At 39.7% G+C, this 21,320-nt stretch overlaps 1 protein-coding gene across 1 annotated transcript in view; it reads left to right on the forward strand.

Annotated features, from left to right (window-relative positions):
* The window catches only part of USH2A (usherin), a 1,244,521-nt gene that overhangs the window by 190,665 nt on the left and 1,032,536 nt on the right, over positions 1-21,320 (forward strand). The window contains exons 10-11 of the mRNA XM_060246775.1: positions 15,970-16,165; positions 18,668-18,798. Of these exons, the coding sequence (XP_060102758.1) occupies positions 15,970-16,165; positions 18,668-18,798 (327 nt within the window). The remainder of the gene's footprint in view (positions 1-15,969; positions 16,166-18,667; positions 18,799-21,320) is intronic.

The following is a 21,320-nucleotide window of genomic DNA, read 5'->3' on the forward strand; positions in this document are numbered from 1 at the left end:
TCTGAGATTTCACTAACCACTTACCCCCAACCTGAAATCAGGCAGCCTTCGGAAAGGCTGGTCGTTGCTGAAATCCATCCAGCGCCCACCACGTCTATGGGCAATTCCATCAATCCTAAGGATAATTTCATCTGGCCAAGCCTTTGTGAACTTAGCAAAAATATTTCTAGGGGCCTTGAAAATGAAGGTATGATTTTTGTTTCTTCCTGCTTGCCAAACCAATTTTCCCAAGATGACTGACTGAGATCCTCTTCATTGTCTTCAATTCCAAATACTTCTCCATTATCGGACATTAAGATCATCTCGTGGAATGTGGCTGGTTGGTGGAATAAATCCAAAGATGCGGAATTTATTAGTTACCATAAGAACTTTGATGTCATCTTACTCCAAGAGACTTGGTCCCAAAGTCCGATTCATCTTGAAGGTTATAAGTCCTATTCGCTCCCAGCCTTTAGAACCAACTCAAGAGGCCGTTTTCAAATGGGTTTGTCTATATTTGTGTTTCTTCTTCATAATTCTGTAGGCATCCCCCTGCAGGCTGGAAGCGTTATGGAACAAGCTATCAAGCTTGTTTATGGGAATCTTTCTATGATTTTGGTAAACATATATATCCCGCCTGCCCTAGATAAATCGGCCCTTTTACATCATTGGGAACGTTTGAATGTAATTGTGAGAGAATTGGAAACCAAATTTCCCTCTTTTGAAATAATAATAGCAGGATATTTTAATGAAAGAGTGGGCAATGATGATAAAATCTTTTTTAAGGCCCTTAACCTCCTTTTTTTTCCTTACCACCTTTTTTTTCCTATAGGAGGCAATCTAAAGATAGCTATTCAAATTTGGCAGGCATTTGCTTTGCCAAATTTTGTATGCAACACAATAGGGTCTGGTTAAATGGTTTGGAAAGATTTTCTCATTCGGGGGATTTTACATTCATTTCTAAGAAAGGTTGCAGTATAATTGATTATATTACTGTCCCTTTCTCACTAGAATTTAATATAAAAGATTTCTGTATAGGTGATCTCATTATTAGTGATCACCTTCCACTTATCTTGACCCTTCATACAGAGTCTTCCCCAGACTCTTCCCTTAATCCCTCTATACACTTGTTGGAGTCTACATCCTTACCAAAAATCTGCTGGAATAGCCAGACTAAACAAGAAGCTCAGTTACTTTTAAATTCTCATTCCTTTTTGAATCTTAGAAGGGTTTTAACCACCGCAACGAATTCTTCAGTGCTAACAATAGCCTATGATTCTCTAGTATCTAACATCCTTAGTTCACTAAATGTTAAACCTAAAAATGTAAAAAAGAAAAGAAACATAAAATCTCTGCAGCCCTGGTTTGATGAAGAATGTACAGCCGTTAAAACTCTGTTGCGCAACACCTACAGATGTTACCGCGACTCTGGGGCTTTGTCTTTACCATCAGAGCACTTTGATCTTAAAAATCAGTTGTCCCAGGTTATTATAAGCAAAAAGAATGATTATGCTAAACTTCAATGGGCGGAGCTATACCAGGCCATAATCTTAAAGAACTCTAAAAAATTCTGGTCTATTGTATCAGGTGCCCATAGAGTTGATGCCCCTTCTATGTCTGCCATTTCCCCCAATGTCTGGTACCAATATTTCTTCTCTATGTTCTCCCAAAGTAAACTATACACTTCTAAACCTTTCGAACTTTCTCAGGTAGATCTTCCGGAGTGGCCCTCTGTGACTTCTGATGAAGTTAAAGATCTAATTTTGCAATTGAAATCAGGTAAAGCTGCAGGACCAGATGTTATTCCCTCTGAAATCCTAAAGTTAGATCCAGATTGGTGGGCTACTCCGCTTACATCTCTCTTTACTAGTATTGACAGAACAGGCATAATTCCTAAAGCCTGGCTTAATTCAATAGTGGTTCCAATGTATAAAAAAGGAGATCCCGCCATTCCAAATAATTACAGTCTGATTAGTCTCCTATCCACCATCGGTAAATTATTTTCTAAGTATCTGCTGAGGAAACTTGAACAATGGATGACACGAGAAAAAATTCTTGGTCCGGAACAGCTGGGTTTTTGTAAAGGCAAAACTACTGTTGATCATTGTAATACTTTGTCCCATCTAATTTCCAAATACATTATTGGGAAAAAAGATGAAATTGTATGTAGCCTTTTTAGACCTAAAGGGAGCATTTGATTCAATTGACAGAGACCTGTTGTGGGATAAACTGGAACAAACAAGTATTGATAAAAGACTCCTTATGCTCATGAAAAAAATTATATACTTTCAACTTTTGTCAAGCCAAATGCTTTTTATCAGGCAATCTTACGTCAAAAATCCCGTTAAGAAAGGGGGTTAAACAAGGTTGTGTGTTGGCCCCCTTTTTGTTTAACCTCTTTCATAATGATCTTGCTCCCTTTTTGTCAGATACTAACCATCATAGTCCAAAACTTGGTGCCAGACATGTTCCCTTACTGTTATATGTGGACGATTCAGTCTTGCTATCTTGTTCCAGAATTGGATTAAAGCATTTGCTTGTTCGCAGTATCACCTTCCTTAACACAATAAGCTCCTATTGAACTATGACAAATCTGGATCGGGGCGGTGTGGTGGTGCTGATGTTGTTAGACCTGTTGGCTGCGTTCGACACGGTCGACCATCGGTTACTGATCCGCCGCCTCGCCAATGTTGGGGTTAGGGGGTCAGCCTTACAATGGCTCTCCTGCTTCCTCGAGGATTAGGGACAAAGGGTGGCAATCAGAAGTGAGCTGTCCCAGAGGCACACACTAAATTGTGGGTTGCCCCAGGGAGCAGTTCTCTCACCGATGCTATTTAATATCTATATGCGCCCCCTTGCCCAGATCGCCAGGAGGTATGGGCTTGGGTGTCACCAGTATGCGGATGACACCCGGCTCTATCTGTTAATGGACGGCCAACCTGACTGCATCCCAAAGAACTTAGACCTGGCTCTGTAGGCTGTGGCAACCTGGTTAAGGCTGAGGGGGCTGAAATTGAATCCAGCGAAGACAGAAGTCCTTTGCCTGGGTCGGGGCGCTCTGGGAGGGGAAATACCTCTCCCGGTCTTCGACGGGGCGCCGCTGAAAATGGCGTGCCGGGTCAGGAGCCTGGGAGTTTTACTGGAGCCTTCACTATCAATGGAGGCCCAAATAGCAGCCACTGCCAAGTCAGCCTTTTTTCACCTGAGGCAGGCAAGGCAGTTGGCTCCCTTCCTAGAGCGTCGGGATCTGGCAACAGTGATTCATGCAATGGACACCTCGAGACTGGATTACTGTAATGCCCTCTACATGGGGCTGCCTCTGTGTTGAACCCGGAAGTTGCAGCTGGTGCAGAACGCAGCTACTAGACTGCTGTTGGGGCTCCCAAAGTGGGAGCACATACAGCCGGGGCTGCGTGAACTGCACTGGCTACCAGTTATATACCGGATTCGTTACAAAGTGCTGGTTATTACCTTTAAAGCCCTATATGGCTGAGGACCTGCCTACCTTAGGGACCGTCTTTCCCCATACGAACCCCAGAGAGCACTGAGGTCAGCTGGGAAGAACTTGCTAACTATCCCCGGGCTGAGAGAGGTAAAGCTTCAGAGCACCCGTGATCGGGCTTTCTCTGTTATGGCTCCACGCCTATGGAACCAGCTTCCAGAGGATATGCGGGCCCTGCAGGAATTTGAACAGTTCCGCAGGGCCTGCAAGACCACCCTTTTTCGATTGGCCTTCACCAACTAAGGGGAAACTGCTAATGAAATATGTATAATAGCACCAGTATATTAATTTTATTAATTTTATTGATTTTAGAGTTTAGTAGCATTTTAATTAATGTGTTAGTTAGTTTTGTTTAAATACCTTGTAAAACTAATGTATTGATTGTGTTGTTAGCTGCCCTGAGCCTGCTTTGGCGGGGAGGGTGGGATATAAATAAAATTGATATGATGTGATATGATATGATATAAAATTGTTTTTTCCAAATCTTGGTAACCAACTAAATGGTCAATAGGCGGCAAAGAGATAGAACAAGTAAAATACTACAAATACCTAGAATTCACATATAACAATATAACACACTTTGGACTAATCATCATAAATGTATAATTAAGTCAGTCAATGTTAGCGTTGCAGCTATCCAGGACTTCTTTTACAGTAGAGGCAATCAGTTTATCCCAGCCGCGCTAAAAATCTTTAAGGCTAAAGTGATACCGCAGCTTTTATATGGGGTCCCAGTGTGGATCACAGCCTTGGATAATAACATTGAAGGTGTCCAATCAAAATTCCTACGGAAAATTCTGGGATTCCCAAAGTGCGTACCATATGCAGTTTTGTGTTTAGAAACAGGGACGAATCCTGTGGAAACACAAGCACGGCTAATGTCACTTAAATACTGGCTACAGCTACATTTCCACTCTGACTCAGAGAGCATTTTATATCAACTGCTCTCAGAATCTAATTTGTCAAATTGGCTAGTATTTATTGAGAGGAAAATTAAATCTATGGGCATTGATTTAGATTCACTTTTTATGCTATCCTTAAAAGATGTATTTTTCGCTCCATAAGACGCACCTAGTTTTTAGAGCTGTTTGTGTGAATTTAGAGGCATTTGTGTGAATTTTTGCAGTATTCGCTCCTTAAGACGCACACACTTTTCCCTCCACTTTTTTGGGGGGAAAAAGTGAGTCTTATGGTGCAAAAAATACGGTATTTTTTAAACTTAAGCTCAGAATTCTAGATATTGAAATGCAAACGTTCTATAGCCTGGCCAACAAGTCTTGCTCCCCGCTGAATTTCGAACTTCCTCTCTCAGTAGGGAAATTAGCGTCATATTTCTCCTCTCTACAAGCTCCACAGCAACGGCGTGCATTCTCGTTAACGAGATGTAATGCATTACCATCTGCTATCCTATTTGGTAGATTTAACAGGATTGAGTACTCTAATAGACACTGTCTTTGTAATCCCAAGTGTATTGAAACTATTCCCCATGTATTATTGAACTGTCCTCTTTATGATGATATTGTATATACCTGAAAGATATCTTAGCAGATATGTTGGGCTGTGCTGATTCAGGCAAAGTCCACAAACTTTTAAATGACACTTGCTCTGAGGTAACTTTAATGGTGGCTAGATTTCTTCAACAGGCCATGGAAATACGACAGAGAATGGTTCTGGAATGACCACATTTTATTTGTTTTAATTATTTAATTTGGCTAAACTCGACTCATATATATTTTACTTATTTTATGTATATTAGCTCCCTATGTACTCTATAATCTAGGATTTTATATTATTTATATTGCTATTTTACTGCTAAATCTGTTTTATGTCAATAAAGGCTTGCTGTTGCTGTTGCACTCCCAATGCTCAGAATTGCGCTATAACACCTGCAAGGCAGAATTGGAAGTCAGCTGTCACAGGAATTAAGTGTTAGGTAAACTCCTCTATGATTCAGAATTGATTCGTCATTAGATAATATTTAAAAAATCTTCAAGACTCAATTTTACTGCAAAATGAGATTCTGCACATGTGCACAAATGTACTTTCGATTTGAGTTTGTTTTTTACCAAGTCATAGGCACACAGCTTTTTGACAGAGGTAAGTACTATGCTAGGACAATTTTAAAGGTTCCCGATAACTGTGGGCAAACTGAGGAAACATCTGGAGCTTTGGGTGGTAGGGAACAGCTATGGAAAATCTCTCAGCCCTATTAACCCAGTTTTGCAAATCCTTTTAAATTGCTTTCCTTGTTGTTTGTTTCTCCCCAGCTTTTATTTTATTAACCTTCTTCCTCATGGTGAGGGTCAAAAAACATTCCTCCACAAACCTCAGTGTTTTGCAGATTTATACACAAAGTATATTTTGTGCACATAGAGAAACTGTCAATTCTGAATTGGAGAACAAAGTTTGAGTTCAGTGGTCCCTTTTAGACTAACAAAGATTTTTTTTCTCAGCATAAGCTTTTGTACTTGTCAAATAAAGTTCTACCCCCCCCCCCCAATCATTTCTGAGCTGGGAAATTCCTGGAGACTTGGACATGGAGCTTGGAAAGGGTGGGTTTTGCAGAGAGGAGGGGCCTTATGTGGGACAGAATGCTATACAATCCACCCTTTGATGCAGCCTTTTTTTTTGTTTGGGAACTGATTGCTGTACTCTGGAGATCACTTATAAGATCTCCAAGTCCTACTTGGAGGCTAGCAACCCCAGTAGAAATCCATATGGGCATAGAAAGGTCTCCTAATGTGGCAGCCATTTGGAGAACCACCCTTGAGAAATTACCCCAAATAGGACCTACTACATTCTTGTGAATTGTTGTTTTTTAATCCTTTTATGCTACTTTCTTGCTTCAGTTACCTTTGTATTCTCTTGTACAACATGAGTAAGATTATAAAATTGTGTTACTGGCTGCTTTACTAGATGAAAATGTAAGATTTTTCTCAGAAGACATTTCTCTTTCTTTCTTAGGGCATTCATTTTTATTGACTTTGTATAAAATGTAGTAAGATTATACTTATAGAATATATTGTCTCTGCTTCAGCAAGCGACTGTATGTGTTCCTGCAATTCATTATGGAAAACTTAGTGATTATGGTATTACAGTAATAATATCACAGAAACAGCCCATGCTTTGGTGTATTTTAATAAACCAAAAATAAGGGAAGACAGCTTGTATTACAAGTTTGTTTAGCATAGAATAAATGGGCATGTTTGTATTATATTCTGATGTTTCAGCCTTCTTTTATGCCTATCACATAACTATGGGTTTCATGTCCCATATAATATCTTACTTTCATTTGGAATCATATTTACATGTTCTATCATTATTTCTTCTTTTTAACAAAAACACCAAAAGACTTCTAATTGTGTTTAAATATAGTTTTGAATAAGAGTATAGCAGTCCAGGTTGTTGCACTTAAATTGGTATTTACATTTTATTTTTGTTTCATGTTCATGCAGTGTGGCTGTTACTACTCACTTTCATTACAAGCCAACAAAACAGTACTGCTATCATTAGACTGGGGGGAGGGGGCTACTGAAAGAAAATCTGATGACTTAGTTGTGATCCAGCCAGCACGTCTCATTCTTGAGGGACAAATATTCAAATAATTTGAGATGTATTTTTTTCTTTAAACATTATAGGCTGTCTAATCCTGCAGGCTTGGATATGTAACAAATTTATACATACACACAAACCTCTTAAAATGCTACCTTTGTTTCCAAAAACCGTAACAAGAGCATCAGAAGAAGCACAATAATTCAGATGAGTGAAAATCAGATATCTCCAAATTGATTGCTTAGGCAAGTTTTGACAATAGCAATGGAGGGGGACAGAAGCTACCTGGATCAAACTGGAAATTTTACAAGCTGGAAAATTCTGAATAACTTTTTCAAGAAGTTTATAGTAGTGAAGGGTTTGTCCATGAACTCAGTTTTGGAAAACAGATTTAATTTCACAGGCCATAGATCTTAGATTTCTAAAATAATTTGTGTAAAGTATTTATTGAAATAGCAAGGTGCTGTCTCGAATATCTAAAGACTGGCTGCCCAGACAGCTGGGTAATATGAAGAATTGTGAAGGGGCCATTGTGTTATTTTAAAAAACCCTTGGTTGTTATCCCACAAGAATACAATTTACTTTGCTGAGCTGATGAAAATCTATATGAGATTTTAGTTTCAAATAGCCAATTAAAATTGAAGTTGTCAGAGTTATCTCAAAAAGAGCAAGCTAGAATAGTGACAGCAAATTAAACAGGCTCCTATTTAGGTTAGTAAGAAGCATGGTGACCAAGTAGAAAGGGTAGTTTACTGCATTCTTGAAACTGAGTCTGGCATGGTGCCTTACTGAATGGATGCCTCCAGTAGCTTCAGTGTTAAAATGGATATATTGATGATGAGCCTCAGGGAATTAGAGATTGTATTAAACTCTTGATATATCATACAAGGTTGAATATAATTTGACAACAAAGCTTCAACATGACTTGCAATGCTATCCTGTGCAGAAAAAGTCCACAGAAGTTAGTGGGTTCAGACTGGAGTAAATACACAGTTTTCAGAGTTGTTCATTCATACACACACACACACAGTGGCTCCAATTCTACGTGAAAAAGAATTAAACCTGTAAAATATAATTGTTAATGCAGCCCAGTTAACATAAACTAACAATCACCAGACCCCAACTTCTGATTCTTTTAATCTGCTAAAAAACATTTCTATGATTTTGCATACTAATTCACTGCCCACTCTCTCTATATTTAGGACTATTTGCCATTCCATCCTATTGTCTGATGAAGTATGCTTCTAGCACACAGAAGCTTACATTCTGAATAAAACTTTGTTGGTCTTAAAGGTGCAATTTGATTCCTACTTAGTTCTCTTTCACACATGGATGGTAGATTGCTTTAAAGCCAATGAATGGCTTCACAGCTGTTTACAAATAGAAAAATTATAAATTTTGGTATAGTACATAACTCGGCAATGAAATGGACTTAAGCTGAGCAAGCACCCATGGTTACAATCTCCCTGTTGTGTCCAGGCACTAATATTTAAATTAGGTCATTTGGGAACTTGAATGGTTTGCGTAAATTTATGTAAATTTGTTAACAGCACCTAAGTACCATCTGCATTCTTGGCAGCTAAAAGATCCAGAAATCTTTGCATACAGCAGCAAGTCTCATGCATATTGCCAGTCATAAGTTTATCCTAACAGATGGATAGTGTTAACAGTTCTGATCACCTCTTAGGAAGAAATGAATTCCTGGAATCAATCCCCTTTCCCACCTAAACAAATAATTAACATTATCAAAGATGGAAACTGTGAGGTATTTGGAATAGAAGAGCACTGTATGCACAGTTGCAGAAATTAGATGCATAATCTTTCTGTGTGTAAGTTTTTCTGCATTCAGATAACATCTACAGTTAGGGTTGTCAGGCTTGCCATTATTAAAGCAGGAAACCTCCCACTGGCACCCCTCCCTTTCTGTTGCTCTGGGCCAAAAATCAGCTAAAAATCAGAAAAATCAGCTAAAAACTTGCCATGGGCATGGTGGTGTTACTTCACATCTGGAAAAAAAATCCAGAATTGACAACATGCCTCTCTATCAATCATCACAAACTCCTATGTTTTCCCCATAGAGTAACTTGCATTTTCCAGAGGGGTAGGACATCATTTCAAGATTTTCTCAAGAAGTGAGAACACCATTGCACTGATGGCAAACCCTGTATCCCCCTGACCTCAGGTCTTCTTATTTATTATGCACATTTTGGACATTCAGATTATATTCCTGCTATATGTTTTAATTATAAAATATATTAAAATGTGCATTTTTGCTTGTTTTAATGTGATTGTTTAGTTTTAATTTTATTTATATTTTAATATTTCTATTTTAATCTGTTAGCTACCATAGTGATGGTAATGTAAATAAATGAAATAAATAAATATAGCTGTGTGCTACACACAGAGGCTTATTTCCAAAGGCAGACCACCCTTTCTAGATTGAGACATTGCATAAAACTTGCAATGTCAAGTTCAAACTAGGGCAAATGCATAAAATTCTATCAATTGCTTACAGTGGGAACCTTGCTGAAACACCAGTTGTATAAAAAACCCCTCCATATATGTATGCACCTGTCACAATTTATGCAATTGTGCTAGCCTGAAAAAATAGTTACTATGCTGCTGTTGTATGGGAGTTGCCAGCTGTCTTAACCAAGCCTATGATATATTATGTCAAATTATCTTTGGAAAAGTTCTGTGAGGTTTTAAAACTCAATGCAACAATACCTACTGAACATAATTCACAGATAACTTCTCCAGACAGCAACTCCATAAAAGACTATATGGGAGTTATACAGCAGAAGTTCAAGACGAATTGAAGAAACTAGTCACAAGTATGCCAGTGAAATTAATAGGATTTAAATAACTTTAGCTTGGAAAAAAGGAAAGGTCCCCTGTGCAAGCACCAGTCTTTTCTAACTCTGGGGTGACGTTGCTTTTACGTTTTCACTGCAGACTTTTCATGGGGTGGTTTGCCATTGCCTTCCCCAGTCATCTATGCTTCCCCCCCAGCAAGCTGGGTACTCATTTTACCGACCTCAGAAGGATGGAAGGCTGAGTCAACCTTGAGCCGGTTGCCTGAAAACCCAGCTTCCACCGGGAATTGAACTCAGGTCATGAGCAGAGTTTAGGACTGCAGTACTGCAGTTTAACACTCTGCACCACGGGACTCTTAAACTTTAGCTTGACCAGGACCCAATTGTTTGTCTAAATATAATGCAAGATTTGGAGATTTGTACGTATTAAAGGAAAACAACACTTTTACAAATAATATAAATAACTAGTTTAATTGTGAAATTTTGTCATTTCCTGTCTACATTCTGGTCCCCAAATAATGTTAAGACTAGGAAAAGGCTAAAGTCACATTCAACAACTTCTGATGCTTAGCTAGAACTAGGAAAGAAGATATAATTAAATGCCTTGTAATGATCATGTCCAGCATTCAGAAGGGGAGGTTAATTATTCAAATAAATTGTGCCCCCCCCCCGGCCTCATTTTGGGCAGGAGCTCACAGGAGCAAGCTCCAGAACATCTAAACTTTTATTGTGCTTTCTTACACCTTTCCCCCCGAAAAAACTTGCTTCTAGGCTTCATTGTTCTACCCCCCCCCCCGATAGTTTTGCTGACCTCTAAGATTTGACAAACTTTCTAATATTTTCCCTCACAAAAAAAATGGGAAAATAACTTGACCCCTACTAGTCTGGTTTCCGCCCGGGCCACGGGACGGAGACGGTGCTGGTCGCCCTGGTGGATGACCTTCGGCGACATCTGGATCAAGGCGGCTCGGCGGTGCTGATGTTGTTGGACCTATCGGCAGCGTTCGATATGGTCGACCATTGGCTTCTGGCATGCCGCCTTGCCGACGCAGGGATTCAGGGGTTGGCCTTGCAATGGCTTTCCTCTTTCCTTGACGGTCGGGGACAAAGGGTGGCGATTGGGGAGGAACTGTCCCGGAGACACACGCTTGATTGTGGGGTGCCTCAAGGGGCGGTGCTTTCCCCGATGTTATTTAACATCTATATGCGCCCCCTTGCCCAGATGGCCCGAAGGTATGGGCTGGGTTGCCATCAATATGCTGATGACACCCAGCTCTATCTGCTTATGGACGGCCGGTCCGCCTGCGCCCCAGAAAATCTGGACCGGGCGTTACAGGCAGTGGCTAGGTGGCTTAGGCTGAGCGGGCTGAAGCTGAACCCGGCGAAGACAGAGGTCCTTTGCTTGGGTCGCTGCGGCCCGGGAAGGGAAATCCCCCTGCCAGTTTTTGACGGCGCTCCGCTAACAGCGTCGGGCAGGGTTAAGAGCCTGGGGGTGCTGTTGGAGCCTTCACTGACGATGGAGGCTCAGATAGCAGCCACTGCCAAGTCCGCTTTTTTTCATCTTAGGCGGGCGAGGCAGTTGGCCCCCTTCCTGGAACGTGACGACCTGGCAACAGTGATTCATGCTACGGTCACCTCGAGGTTGGACTACTGTAATGCCCTCTACATGGGGCTACCCTTGTGCCGGACCCGGAAACTGCAGTTAGTGCAGAACGCTGCTGCCCGTCTGCTATTAGGGCTCCCAAGACGGGAGCACATTCGGCCGGGGCTCCAGGGTCTGCACTGGCTGCCAGTAATATTCCGAGTCCGGTACAAGGTGTTGGTCATTACCTTTAAAGCCCTATATGGCCTAGGACCTGCCTACCTTAGGGACCGTCTCTCCCCACACGTTCCCCAGAGAGTACTACGCTCAGGTTCACAAAACCTGTTGGTAGTCCCTGGGCCAAAGGAGGCCCGTCTAAAATCCACCAGGGATCGGGCCTTCTCAATAACGGCACCTTATTTGTGGAACCAGCTGCCGGAAGAGGTGCGGGCCCTGCGGGATCTAGGGCAATTCCGCAGGGCCTGTAAGACAGTCCTCTTCCGGCAGGCCTATAACATTAACTGACAATGAAAATACCTTGGATGGAACAAAATGCATCCATAGACCGCCGGTTTTATTCTATCTTGTTTTTATTAATTTATGGTTTAATTGTATTTTAATTGTATTTTTAAATGTTTTAAACTGAAGTGTTTGAATTATTATGTTGTAAGCCGCCCTGAGACACTTAGGTGAGAAGGGCGGGGTATAAATCCTAATATAAATATAAATAAATAAATATAACAAAAACATATCAAGCAGGCAGATGGAAATCTTCATCATGCTCCTGTGGCCACAAAGGAAAAAGTAATTTTAAAAGTATGATGGGAGTAAGGTTTTATTATACAATTATAATTCAAGAAGCATTTTAAGGTAGATGTTGAGCTGATATAATTTAGTACACCTTCCGGTGATGTTAGGGGTGTGTGGCATATGAAAAAGAGTTATGCAAATGAGTTGTGCTAATGAGCTCCAGAACCTCTTCTTCTATGAAATGACCCCTGCACCCCCCCCCCCCAAATTATTCATTTAGCTTTGCTATTATTAAACCACTCCTTGCCTGCCCTTTCTAGGTACATCTTCAAGAAGATGTTTGTGTAGACAAATCCTAGAAACTGGATAAACTCACAGGGTTTGTATTATTGTGTCCATTTGTCTGTCTCTCTGCATCTGATAGGATCCCTGCATTTTAAATGATAGGGGAAATTAATTAAGGTCCACTTTTTTGCCTCACCCAAAAAGACTTTTAAGTAGGCTTTGTAAAGTAACGATAGTATCACCAAACTGATCAACCAGAAGTCTTTATGTAGTCTGTAAACAACTAGCATTTGGGTTTTAGGTTTTAATTAGTTCCTATTATCAATGTTCTTCCATTATGGACATATTTCTGTGGAAATCGCCTCTCACAGAATGGCCTGTCTTTTCAGAAAATTAGATTATATTGTGAATGTGGAGCAGTTCCTTTTTAATAGTGTGGCGTAATAGACTGGCAAGCCACATCATTGCTGAGCTTTAGGTTTCTGCAAAAAAATTTCACTGTACACAATTGCTATGTGTTTGTAATACACATTTAATTCTATATGTATGTATATATACACATATACACATACATACATATGGCTCCAACTCTATGTGAAAAAGAATTAAACCTGTAAGATATGTATTGTAAAGTACTGGGGTCGACGCAGTAAGAGACCAGAGTCGGAGAGTGATTTCAGCAAGCTTTACTTCAGGAACACAACACAGACTGAGCTCTATTCAAACCTCCCACTCCTTTATACAATTCTTGCCCCCTTCTGATTGGACCTTAACTATGTACATGGATTGGCTATTTACAGAGGCCTAAGAGCCTATCAGGGTACAGTATGAGCCTAGATGTTGATTGGCTACTTATGTTTCAATCCTTCCCCTGATTGGGCACGCTTAGGCCTTCTCTGGAACCCTGGTGTGGAGTACAAGCTTGGCTTGTTCAGCTTCCCTCCAAAAGTAACAGTTCCCTCCAAAAGTAACAGTTCTCCATTTGAACCTAGGACACAACATGTATATTTATATATTTATTAATAAGAGTCTTATTTATGGCACTTCACACCTAATTACATCAATTTGCTATCCTGACTTATATTGCCCCCTCGTTGATGCAGCCCAGTTAACATGAACTAACAATCACCAGATCCAAAATTGTGATTCTTTTAATCTGCTAACAAACATTTCCATGATTTTGTATACTAATTCACTGCCCACTTTCTCTATATTTAGGACTATTTGCCATTCCATCCTGTTGCCTGATGATGTGTTCTTCAAGCACACGAAAGCTTACATTCTGAATAAAACTTTGTTGGTCTTAAAGCTGCAACTTGACTCCTACTTTGTTCTATTGCTTCAGTCCAACACGGCTGCCCGCTTGGAACTATCTGTGTGAGAGAGATTCTCTCTTTTCCCAGATCCACATAACAGCATTGTACTAGTTTGAAAAATTCTTATAAATATATATACTGTGCAGTTCTGGTCGCCGCACCTCAAAAAGGATATTATAGCATTGGAGAAAGTCCAGAAAAGGGCAACTGGAATGATTAAAGGGCTGGAACACTTTCCCTATGAAGAAAGGTTGAAACGCTTGGGGCTCTTTAGCTTGGAGAAACGTCGACTGCGGGGTGACGTGATAGAGGTTTACAAGATAATGCATTGGATGGAGAAAGTAGAGAAAGAAGTACTTTTCTCCCTTTCTCATAATACAAGAACTCGTGGGCATTCGATGAAATTGCTGAGCAGACAGGTTAAAATGGATAAAAAGGAAGTACTTCTTCACCCAAAGGGTGATTAACATGTGGAATTCACTGCCACAGGAGAAGAAGAAGAAGATATTGGATTTATATCCCGCCCTCCACTCTGAAGAGTCTCAGAGCGGCTCACAATCTCCTTTACCTTCCTCCCCCACAACAAACACCCTGTGAGGTGGGTGGGGCTGGAGAGGGCTCTCACAGCAGCTGACCTTTCAAGGCCAACCTCTGCCAGAGCTATGGCTGACCCAAGGCCATTCCAGCAGCTGCAAGTGGAGGAGGGGGGAATCAAACCCGGTTCTCCCAGATAAGAGTCCGCACACTTAACCACTACACCAAACAGGAGGTGGTGGCGGCCACAAGCATAGCCACCTTCAAGAGGGGGTTAGATAAAAATATGGAGCAGAGGTCCATCAGTGGCTATTAGCCACAGTGTGTATATGTGTGTGTGTATATATTATATAATTTTATATATATATAATTTTTTTTTTTTTGCCACTGTGTGACACAGAGTGTTGGACTGGATGGGCCATTGGCCTGATCTAACATGGCTTCTCATGTTCTTATATAATGAAGTGGGGCTTTTAAAATAAACAAAAGCTATGAAAAACCACTATGGTTAAGTGTTTGTAAACCCCACTTATTTCAGTGCAGGAGATCTAAACACATGCATAACTATTCTGTTGAAACCAAGAGCATCTATCTGTGTGTTAAGTGCTGTAAAGTTGTTTCTAAATTATGACAACTGTATGAATTAATGACTGCCAAAACATACTATCATAAACAGCCTTGCTCAGGTCTTGCAAAGTGAGGGGTGTGTCTTCCTTTTTTTCGTCAATCCATTTCCTGTTGGATCTTCTTAATTTCCTGCTACCTTCAGCTTTTCCTAGCATTATTGTCTTTTTCATTGCCTCCTTGTGATATGATACCCTCTGTTTAGTCATTTTAGCTTTTAGGGAGAGTTCAATCTATAAGGGCTTAACTTTGGGTTGTTCCTTAGAATTCTTTTTGTTGTTGTTTCATAGAATTTTGTTGCACCATTGTCCGTTTGTTCGTTCATTTGTTTGTTTGTTCGGGTTCATTCATTCATAGTTTCATTCATTCAGGGTTGCAATATAACCAAATGGTTTAGTAGGGAGCTTGCTTTTATAAAGGCAATATGCCTGTAGCATATCGCATTGTTTATTGAATGTATTATCTTGCTCTTATGACACTGTCTTTCACTAATACTTTCTCTGCATTTTTTATGCTATGTCATACCTTATACTGTTTTTGTTTGCATTTGTATTCCTAGTCCCATTGCATTGTTTATTGCAGAAGTGGCCAACGGTAGCTCTCCAAATGTTTTTTGCCTACAACTCCCATCAGCCTCAGCCAGCATGGCCAATGGCTGGGGCTGATGGGAGTTGTAGGCAAAAAACATCTGGAGAACTACCGGTGGCCACTCTTGGTTTATTGGATTTTATGCTGTTTGATTGCATTGTTCTTCCATTTGGTATTCTGCCTCCATTTTCAAAGAAAGACTTTGAATATATAAAAAATAACATGAGCATGAAGTCTTATGAAAACAATGTTTACTGGAAAATATCCTGCACATTTTTGCATATGTATGAGTATGTGCACAAGTGTATACACACACACACACACACACACATGTATGTATTTAAAAATGCAGCACTATACTACATTGAACATCAATGTGGCAAATAGTTGTGCATATGTAGATATAAAACCTTTTAAATATATATATGTTTTTTATTTCAGTGTGAATATTGTTGGCCACTATACAATGACAAACCTTTTCATCCAGGAGATCAAGTTCATGCTTATAATTGCAAGCCTTGTCAGTGTTATGGCCATGCAGTGAGCTGTAACTACAATAGGACAATGGATCCTTTTCCTAATGAACACTATAGAGGTGGTGGTGGAGTCTGTGATAACTGTCAACATAATACCACAGGTAATTAACACAACAGAACAGAGTGCAGGGCCACTGTGGCTGTTGAAACCATTCTGAAGAACTGTTATATTTTAGGCTGAAATGTAAGAAAAACTGTATTTTCATTGTATATAGAAATCTAGAGAATGGAATTGATTCCTACTCTGTAACAAACTGCATATTTTGTATTTTTTGAAAATGTAGATCTACTGTATTCATTGTGAAGTGTGGATCCACACCCTCAGCCACAGATGTGCATAAGACTTGTGTGCATGTGTGCATAATGCTCTTGATTCTAGTGATCCTTCTTTTTACTTTATATATGTTATATATTAATATGCACAGTGGTGGATGTACATGATGGTCCACATCTGCATTGTTTCTTTATTTCTTACCATGTGAACAGGCCCATTATTAAAAATTATAGCCTATCATGTTTGAGCACTGGACTTTAATAAAGGTAAAGGTAATCCCTTGTGCAAGCACCAGTCGTTTCCGACTCTGGGGTGATGTTGCTTTCACAATGTTTTCATGCCAGACTTAAAAAAAAAAAATTGGGTGGTTTGCCATTGCCTTTCCAGTCATTTACACTACCCCCAGCAAGCTGGGTACTCATTTTACTGATCATAGAAGGATGGAAGGCTGAGTCAACCATGAGCCGGCTACCTGAACCCAGCTTCTGCCAGGATCAAACTCAGGTCGTGAGCAGAGCTTGGATTACAGTACTGCAGCTTACCACTCAAGTTGAAAATTTGTCGACCTGAGATGTTGAGGCATCTCAGACTGACCAGACTACCTAATAATAACTATTCTATCCAGTACTCAGCACATTTAAAATATATTTGTAATTTGTTATTCTGATTAATTTTTAGGATTTTAATTAATTAGTGTATGTATTTTTATAATGTAACCCACTCTGAGCCTGCCTTGGTGGAATGAGCATGTAGGAATTCCAATAATAACATAAATAGACAATATATATCTATTATACAGTCAACTTTGAACTACCCTCTGCATTGTAGTAGTTTACTAGACTGCTTCATCAGCCTCAGGTCCTATTTAAACTAGATGGGTTTATGCAGATGAATCAGCAAAATAGTGTAGGAGTGTGTGTGCACACACGAATATTGATATTGATGGCCAAAGCCTTTACATAGTTTCACAATTGAGTTAGTCAAATCTACCATCAAGGTGGGTTCTTCAGATAACTGAGATGTCATTTGGCTTCTTGAGTTTCTGATGATACACTGTTCTAAGATACTGTTCTACTTATATGATTTGTACTCATACACTTAGAACAATATGTTCTCCTGCTTCCACTAGTAGAAAATCTGTTAGAACTCAACCCAATATCTCCATTATCCAGACACCTGCTTTTCATGTGTTGGGTCAGTTCTTACTCAAAGTAGAAAGAACAATATTTGTTAGGCAGGGCAAGAAATCCAGATTAGCCATGAAGAGACCATGGGCACATTCACAAACACTAAATAATATGTTTTGCAACTGGATTTTTACTGTGCAAGAATGACAAAGCCCACTTGCAAACAGTCGCCATGTGAAAGCACCCAGTTTTAACACATAATGTCCCAAGACCACTTTAGTAAACTGAAGCAGGCACTGGCTACCTAAAGAAAAAGGTAAGCTCTTCCCATGACTTGAATCACAGTGCACTGGCAAGAGGCTGCAATGGAAGCTTGTAAATGAACAAAAAACATTTTTGTACTTTTTCTCTATAACATTTCATCCTTGTGAATAAGAGAGTATGAATGTCTCAGGATCTGTAACCAGGGTTTGTTTGTTTTTTTTAAAGCAGGAATTCAATTCCAGCTGGCTTAGCATCGGGGGTGTGGCCTAATATGCAAATGAGCTTTTTGGAGAAAAAGCCCTGTCTGTAACACCTATCAATTGTTTCTAATACTGCTATTACACATGTAGAATCATCTGTACAAGTACCTTGTGCACCAACAGACTCTCCAGTCTAACCTAACAATTTTCTGTTAGACATGGTTGGTTGACCAAAGATTTTGGAGTGCCTTGAGCTATTGTAGAGGTGGGGCAGAAATGTTTTCAAATGATTATTTGTTTTAGGCAAAAATACTTACATTTATTTTTAAAAATCTTCCTGAAGAACATTTCTAATCTTGAACGCCCTAACTATGGTGATTCTGTACACTATTTTTAGTACCTTTGGTGTTCCAAGGGTCTTAGGAAGAGTAGAGGAAGTTTGGAGTTCACCAATAATTTCTTTTTTTAAGTATAGAACAGATATCCATGCAGAATCGCTTTATAGGAGTGTTGTGTTATGTAACAGATGGAAGTTTAATGGAGTAAAACACAGTTTGTAACAGGTTCATTGTTTCATATGCTCTGGATCACTAAATTGGCAGGTAGAGATGAAAGGTGCATTAAAATGGACGTCCTGAAAATTATCGAATTCTCTCAAAGGAATAGTCTTTAATTTTGAATTATACAGCTAATTTTAATGAATTGGAAGCTATAATGCATAACCTTTCCTTCATGCAGGAAGAAACTGTGAGCTGTGTAAGGATTTTTTTTATCGGCATATGGATGCAGATCTTTCATCTGTGTATGTTTGCAAACCATGTGAATGTGACATGGCAGGCACTGAAACCACCGTCCGCCTCTGTAATAAGGTACATCATTTTGGCCCAGAATGTCAATGTATTCACTATCATCAGCTGTTCTTGGCTGTGCGTTGTAGTATAAGGTAGGTAAAATTTTGGCTAAGAAAAAAAATTCTGTTCAAAAATTACAACAGATTCACAGTGGACTCAGGTGAATTTCTTTTATTTATGAATCCACTTGTTTTGATTTTAATTCACCATACCTCTGAAGGCACAATTTGTGATGACAGTGCTTTAAAGCATTATTATATACCATAAACAAATTAAATATTTAGACATAATATGGGGTATGAGATCACAGGAAGAACCCTTAGAATTAACTGGACTGTACAATAATATGGGAAGCAGAATAGTTGGGAAAAACAGTGAGGACAGAATGCCCTATCAGCATCTGCTGGTTATAATTCAGAAGTGAACAATCTGATCCTGTAACCAAAGATGATTGGGAGGGATTTGTGTTGTGGTAGTGGTGGTGATATATAATAGTTTGAATTTTTTAAATCTAGAAACTGACACCATGGACTTACAAAAGAACAAGAATCTGACCAATGCAAAAAGGGGGGAGGGACTGAGAAAAGTGTAACAGTAGTGTTAGGATAGCAAACCAAGCAGAAGTGGTGAACTGTTTAGGATATATATATATATATAGTGGCCATGGGAGAACCAGAACTCAGAGTCAGGGTGATATAGCTTTTGTAGGAGAAGAGATCCAAAACTGAGGAATTATTAGTGTTTCTTCAGCAAACATACAATATAAAGGGTATATTCTTTGGCCACCATAAATATTGCACTAGAAGATATTGGAAAGGAAGTTTCTCTAGAGATTTACAGGTTTTATATTTATCAGCCCAACATCAAGAGTACATGGGAATTAATGTAATGCGCTGATAAGGATATAAGAACATAAGAGAAACCATGTTGGATCAGACCAGTGGCTCATCCAGTCGAACACAGTGGCCAAAACCCAGGTACCATCAAGAGGTCCACCAGTTGGGCCAGAACTCCAGAAGCCTTACCACTGTTGACCCCCCCACCAAACACCAAGAATACAGAGCATCACTGTCCCAGGCATAGTTTTCCATCCATACCTTGTGGCTAATAGCCACTGATGAATCTCTGCTCCATATGTTTATCCAATCCCCTCTTGAAGGCATTATATGCTTTTTCTTTATGGACTACAAAAACCTTACATACTATGCATGGTGGTGCTGAAATCCATGCCCACTGGAATCCTTCAGATGACCTCACTTCATATGGACCTCCTGTATGGGGAAAATTATTGAATCCCATGTCAATCACATCTATGATGAAATAACTCATTTGAGATGAGGTTTTATGGGTGTGCATATGAGAATTTAGAAACTATATAAGATTGATCCTTGTCCAAGAGTCACAGATTGAGGAGTAAGACCCTGTTACTTTTGAAAATTTAAATGATGAATTGTAGAAATGTGCATTCATTTTCAAAGTAATTAAACATGAACTGGGGAAGCCTCATTCATTATTTTTGTTGATGAAAACAAATAGGAGTAACAATGAATGCCATTTATTTCATTTGTTTCTCTGTTTTGCCTTAAATTGTACAGAAAACTGAATTCCTTTCTCCTATCTGATTAATATCTGTCAGAATTCATCCATTTAATGAGGATCTCTGAAAATTTCATCCAAATCAGATGGAAAGCTCCGAAATTATATCTAGAAATGTTTCTCATTGAAAGTATTGAGAACAAAAATGAATATACAGTAATATAATGAACATGAACAAAACCAAGTGAAAATAAATGCAAAACAACAACAACAAAAAAGCAGATGGTTGAGTTGGAAATCTGCTGCATACAACTGATCACCAGTTTCTGAGTTGGTTCACAGAAGCTCCCATCTGAATATTTGTTTAAAAGTGTGGGGGAGTGGAGATGGGGAGGGTACCAACAATTTTAAATCCCAAACATTAATTCAGTCAGAACAAAGCAAGAGTCAATTTGCACCTTTAAGACCAACAATGTAAGAATGTAAGCTTTCATGTGCTAGAAGCATACTTCATCAGACAATAGTATGGAATAGCAAGGAGTAGTAGAATATAGAGAAAGTGGGCAGTGAGTTAGTACGCAGAGTCATGGAAATGTTTTTTAGCAGATTAAAAGAATCACAAGTGTTGATGTCCATGTACCAAACCCATTAACAGCACAATCCTAAGGGGGGGGGGGAATGTCCTTTGGAAACTAACTAAGGCCCATGCCCGTGTAAGTCAGACTTATGCTCTCTAAGTCCACTTATGTAGGAGTGGAGGTGACTTAAGCAGGCGTGGGCCCCTGCCCTAGGGCAGCGCCGACTCAGCCCTGTGCCTAAGCACGGGCAGAAGTATGGCAGAAGTATGGCACCAATGCTGGTGAAAGGGGGGGTGGAGTCAGGGGCATGCCCAAGCTTGGTCAGTTCCCTAAGAACTTTGGGCCCTGCCATGCTCCCCCGAGAAGTGCAAAGTTATGCCTTCGAAATGCTGGCGCATCCCATAGGCACTCATTGTTCCTGAAAAC

The sequence above is a fragment of the Heteronotia binoei genome, chromosome 1 (genome assembly GCF_032191835.1).
Source record: "Heteronotia binoei isolate CCM8104 ecotype False Entrance Well chromosome 1, APGP_CSIRO_Hbin_v1, whole genome shotgun sequence".
NCBI classification, from domain to species: domain Eukaryota; kingdom Metazoa; phylum Chordata; class Lepidosauria; order Squamata; family Gekkonidae; genus Heteronotia; species Heteronotia binoei.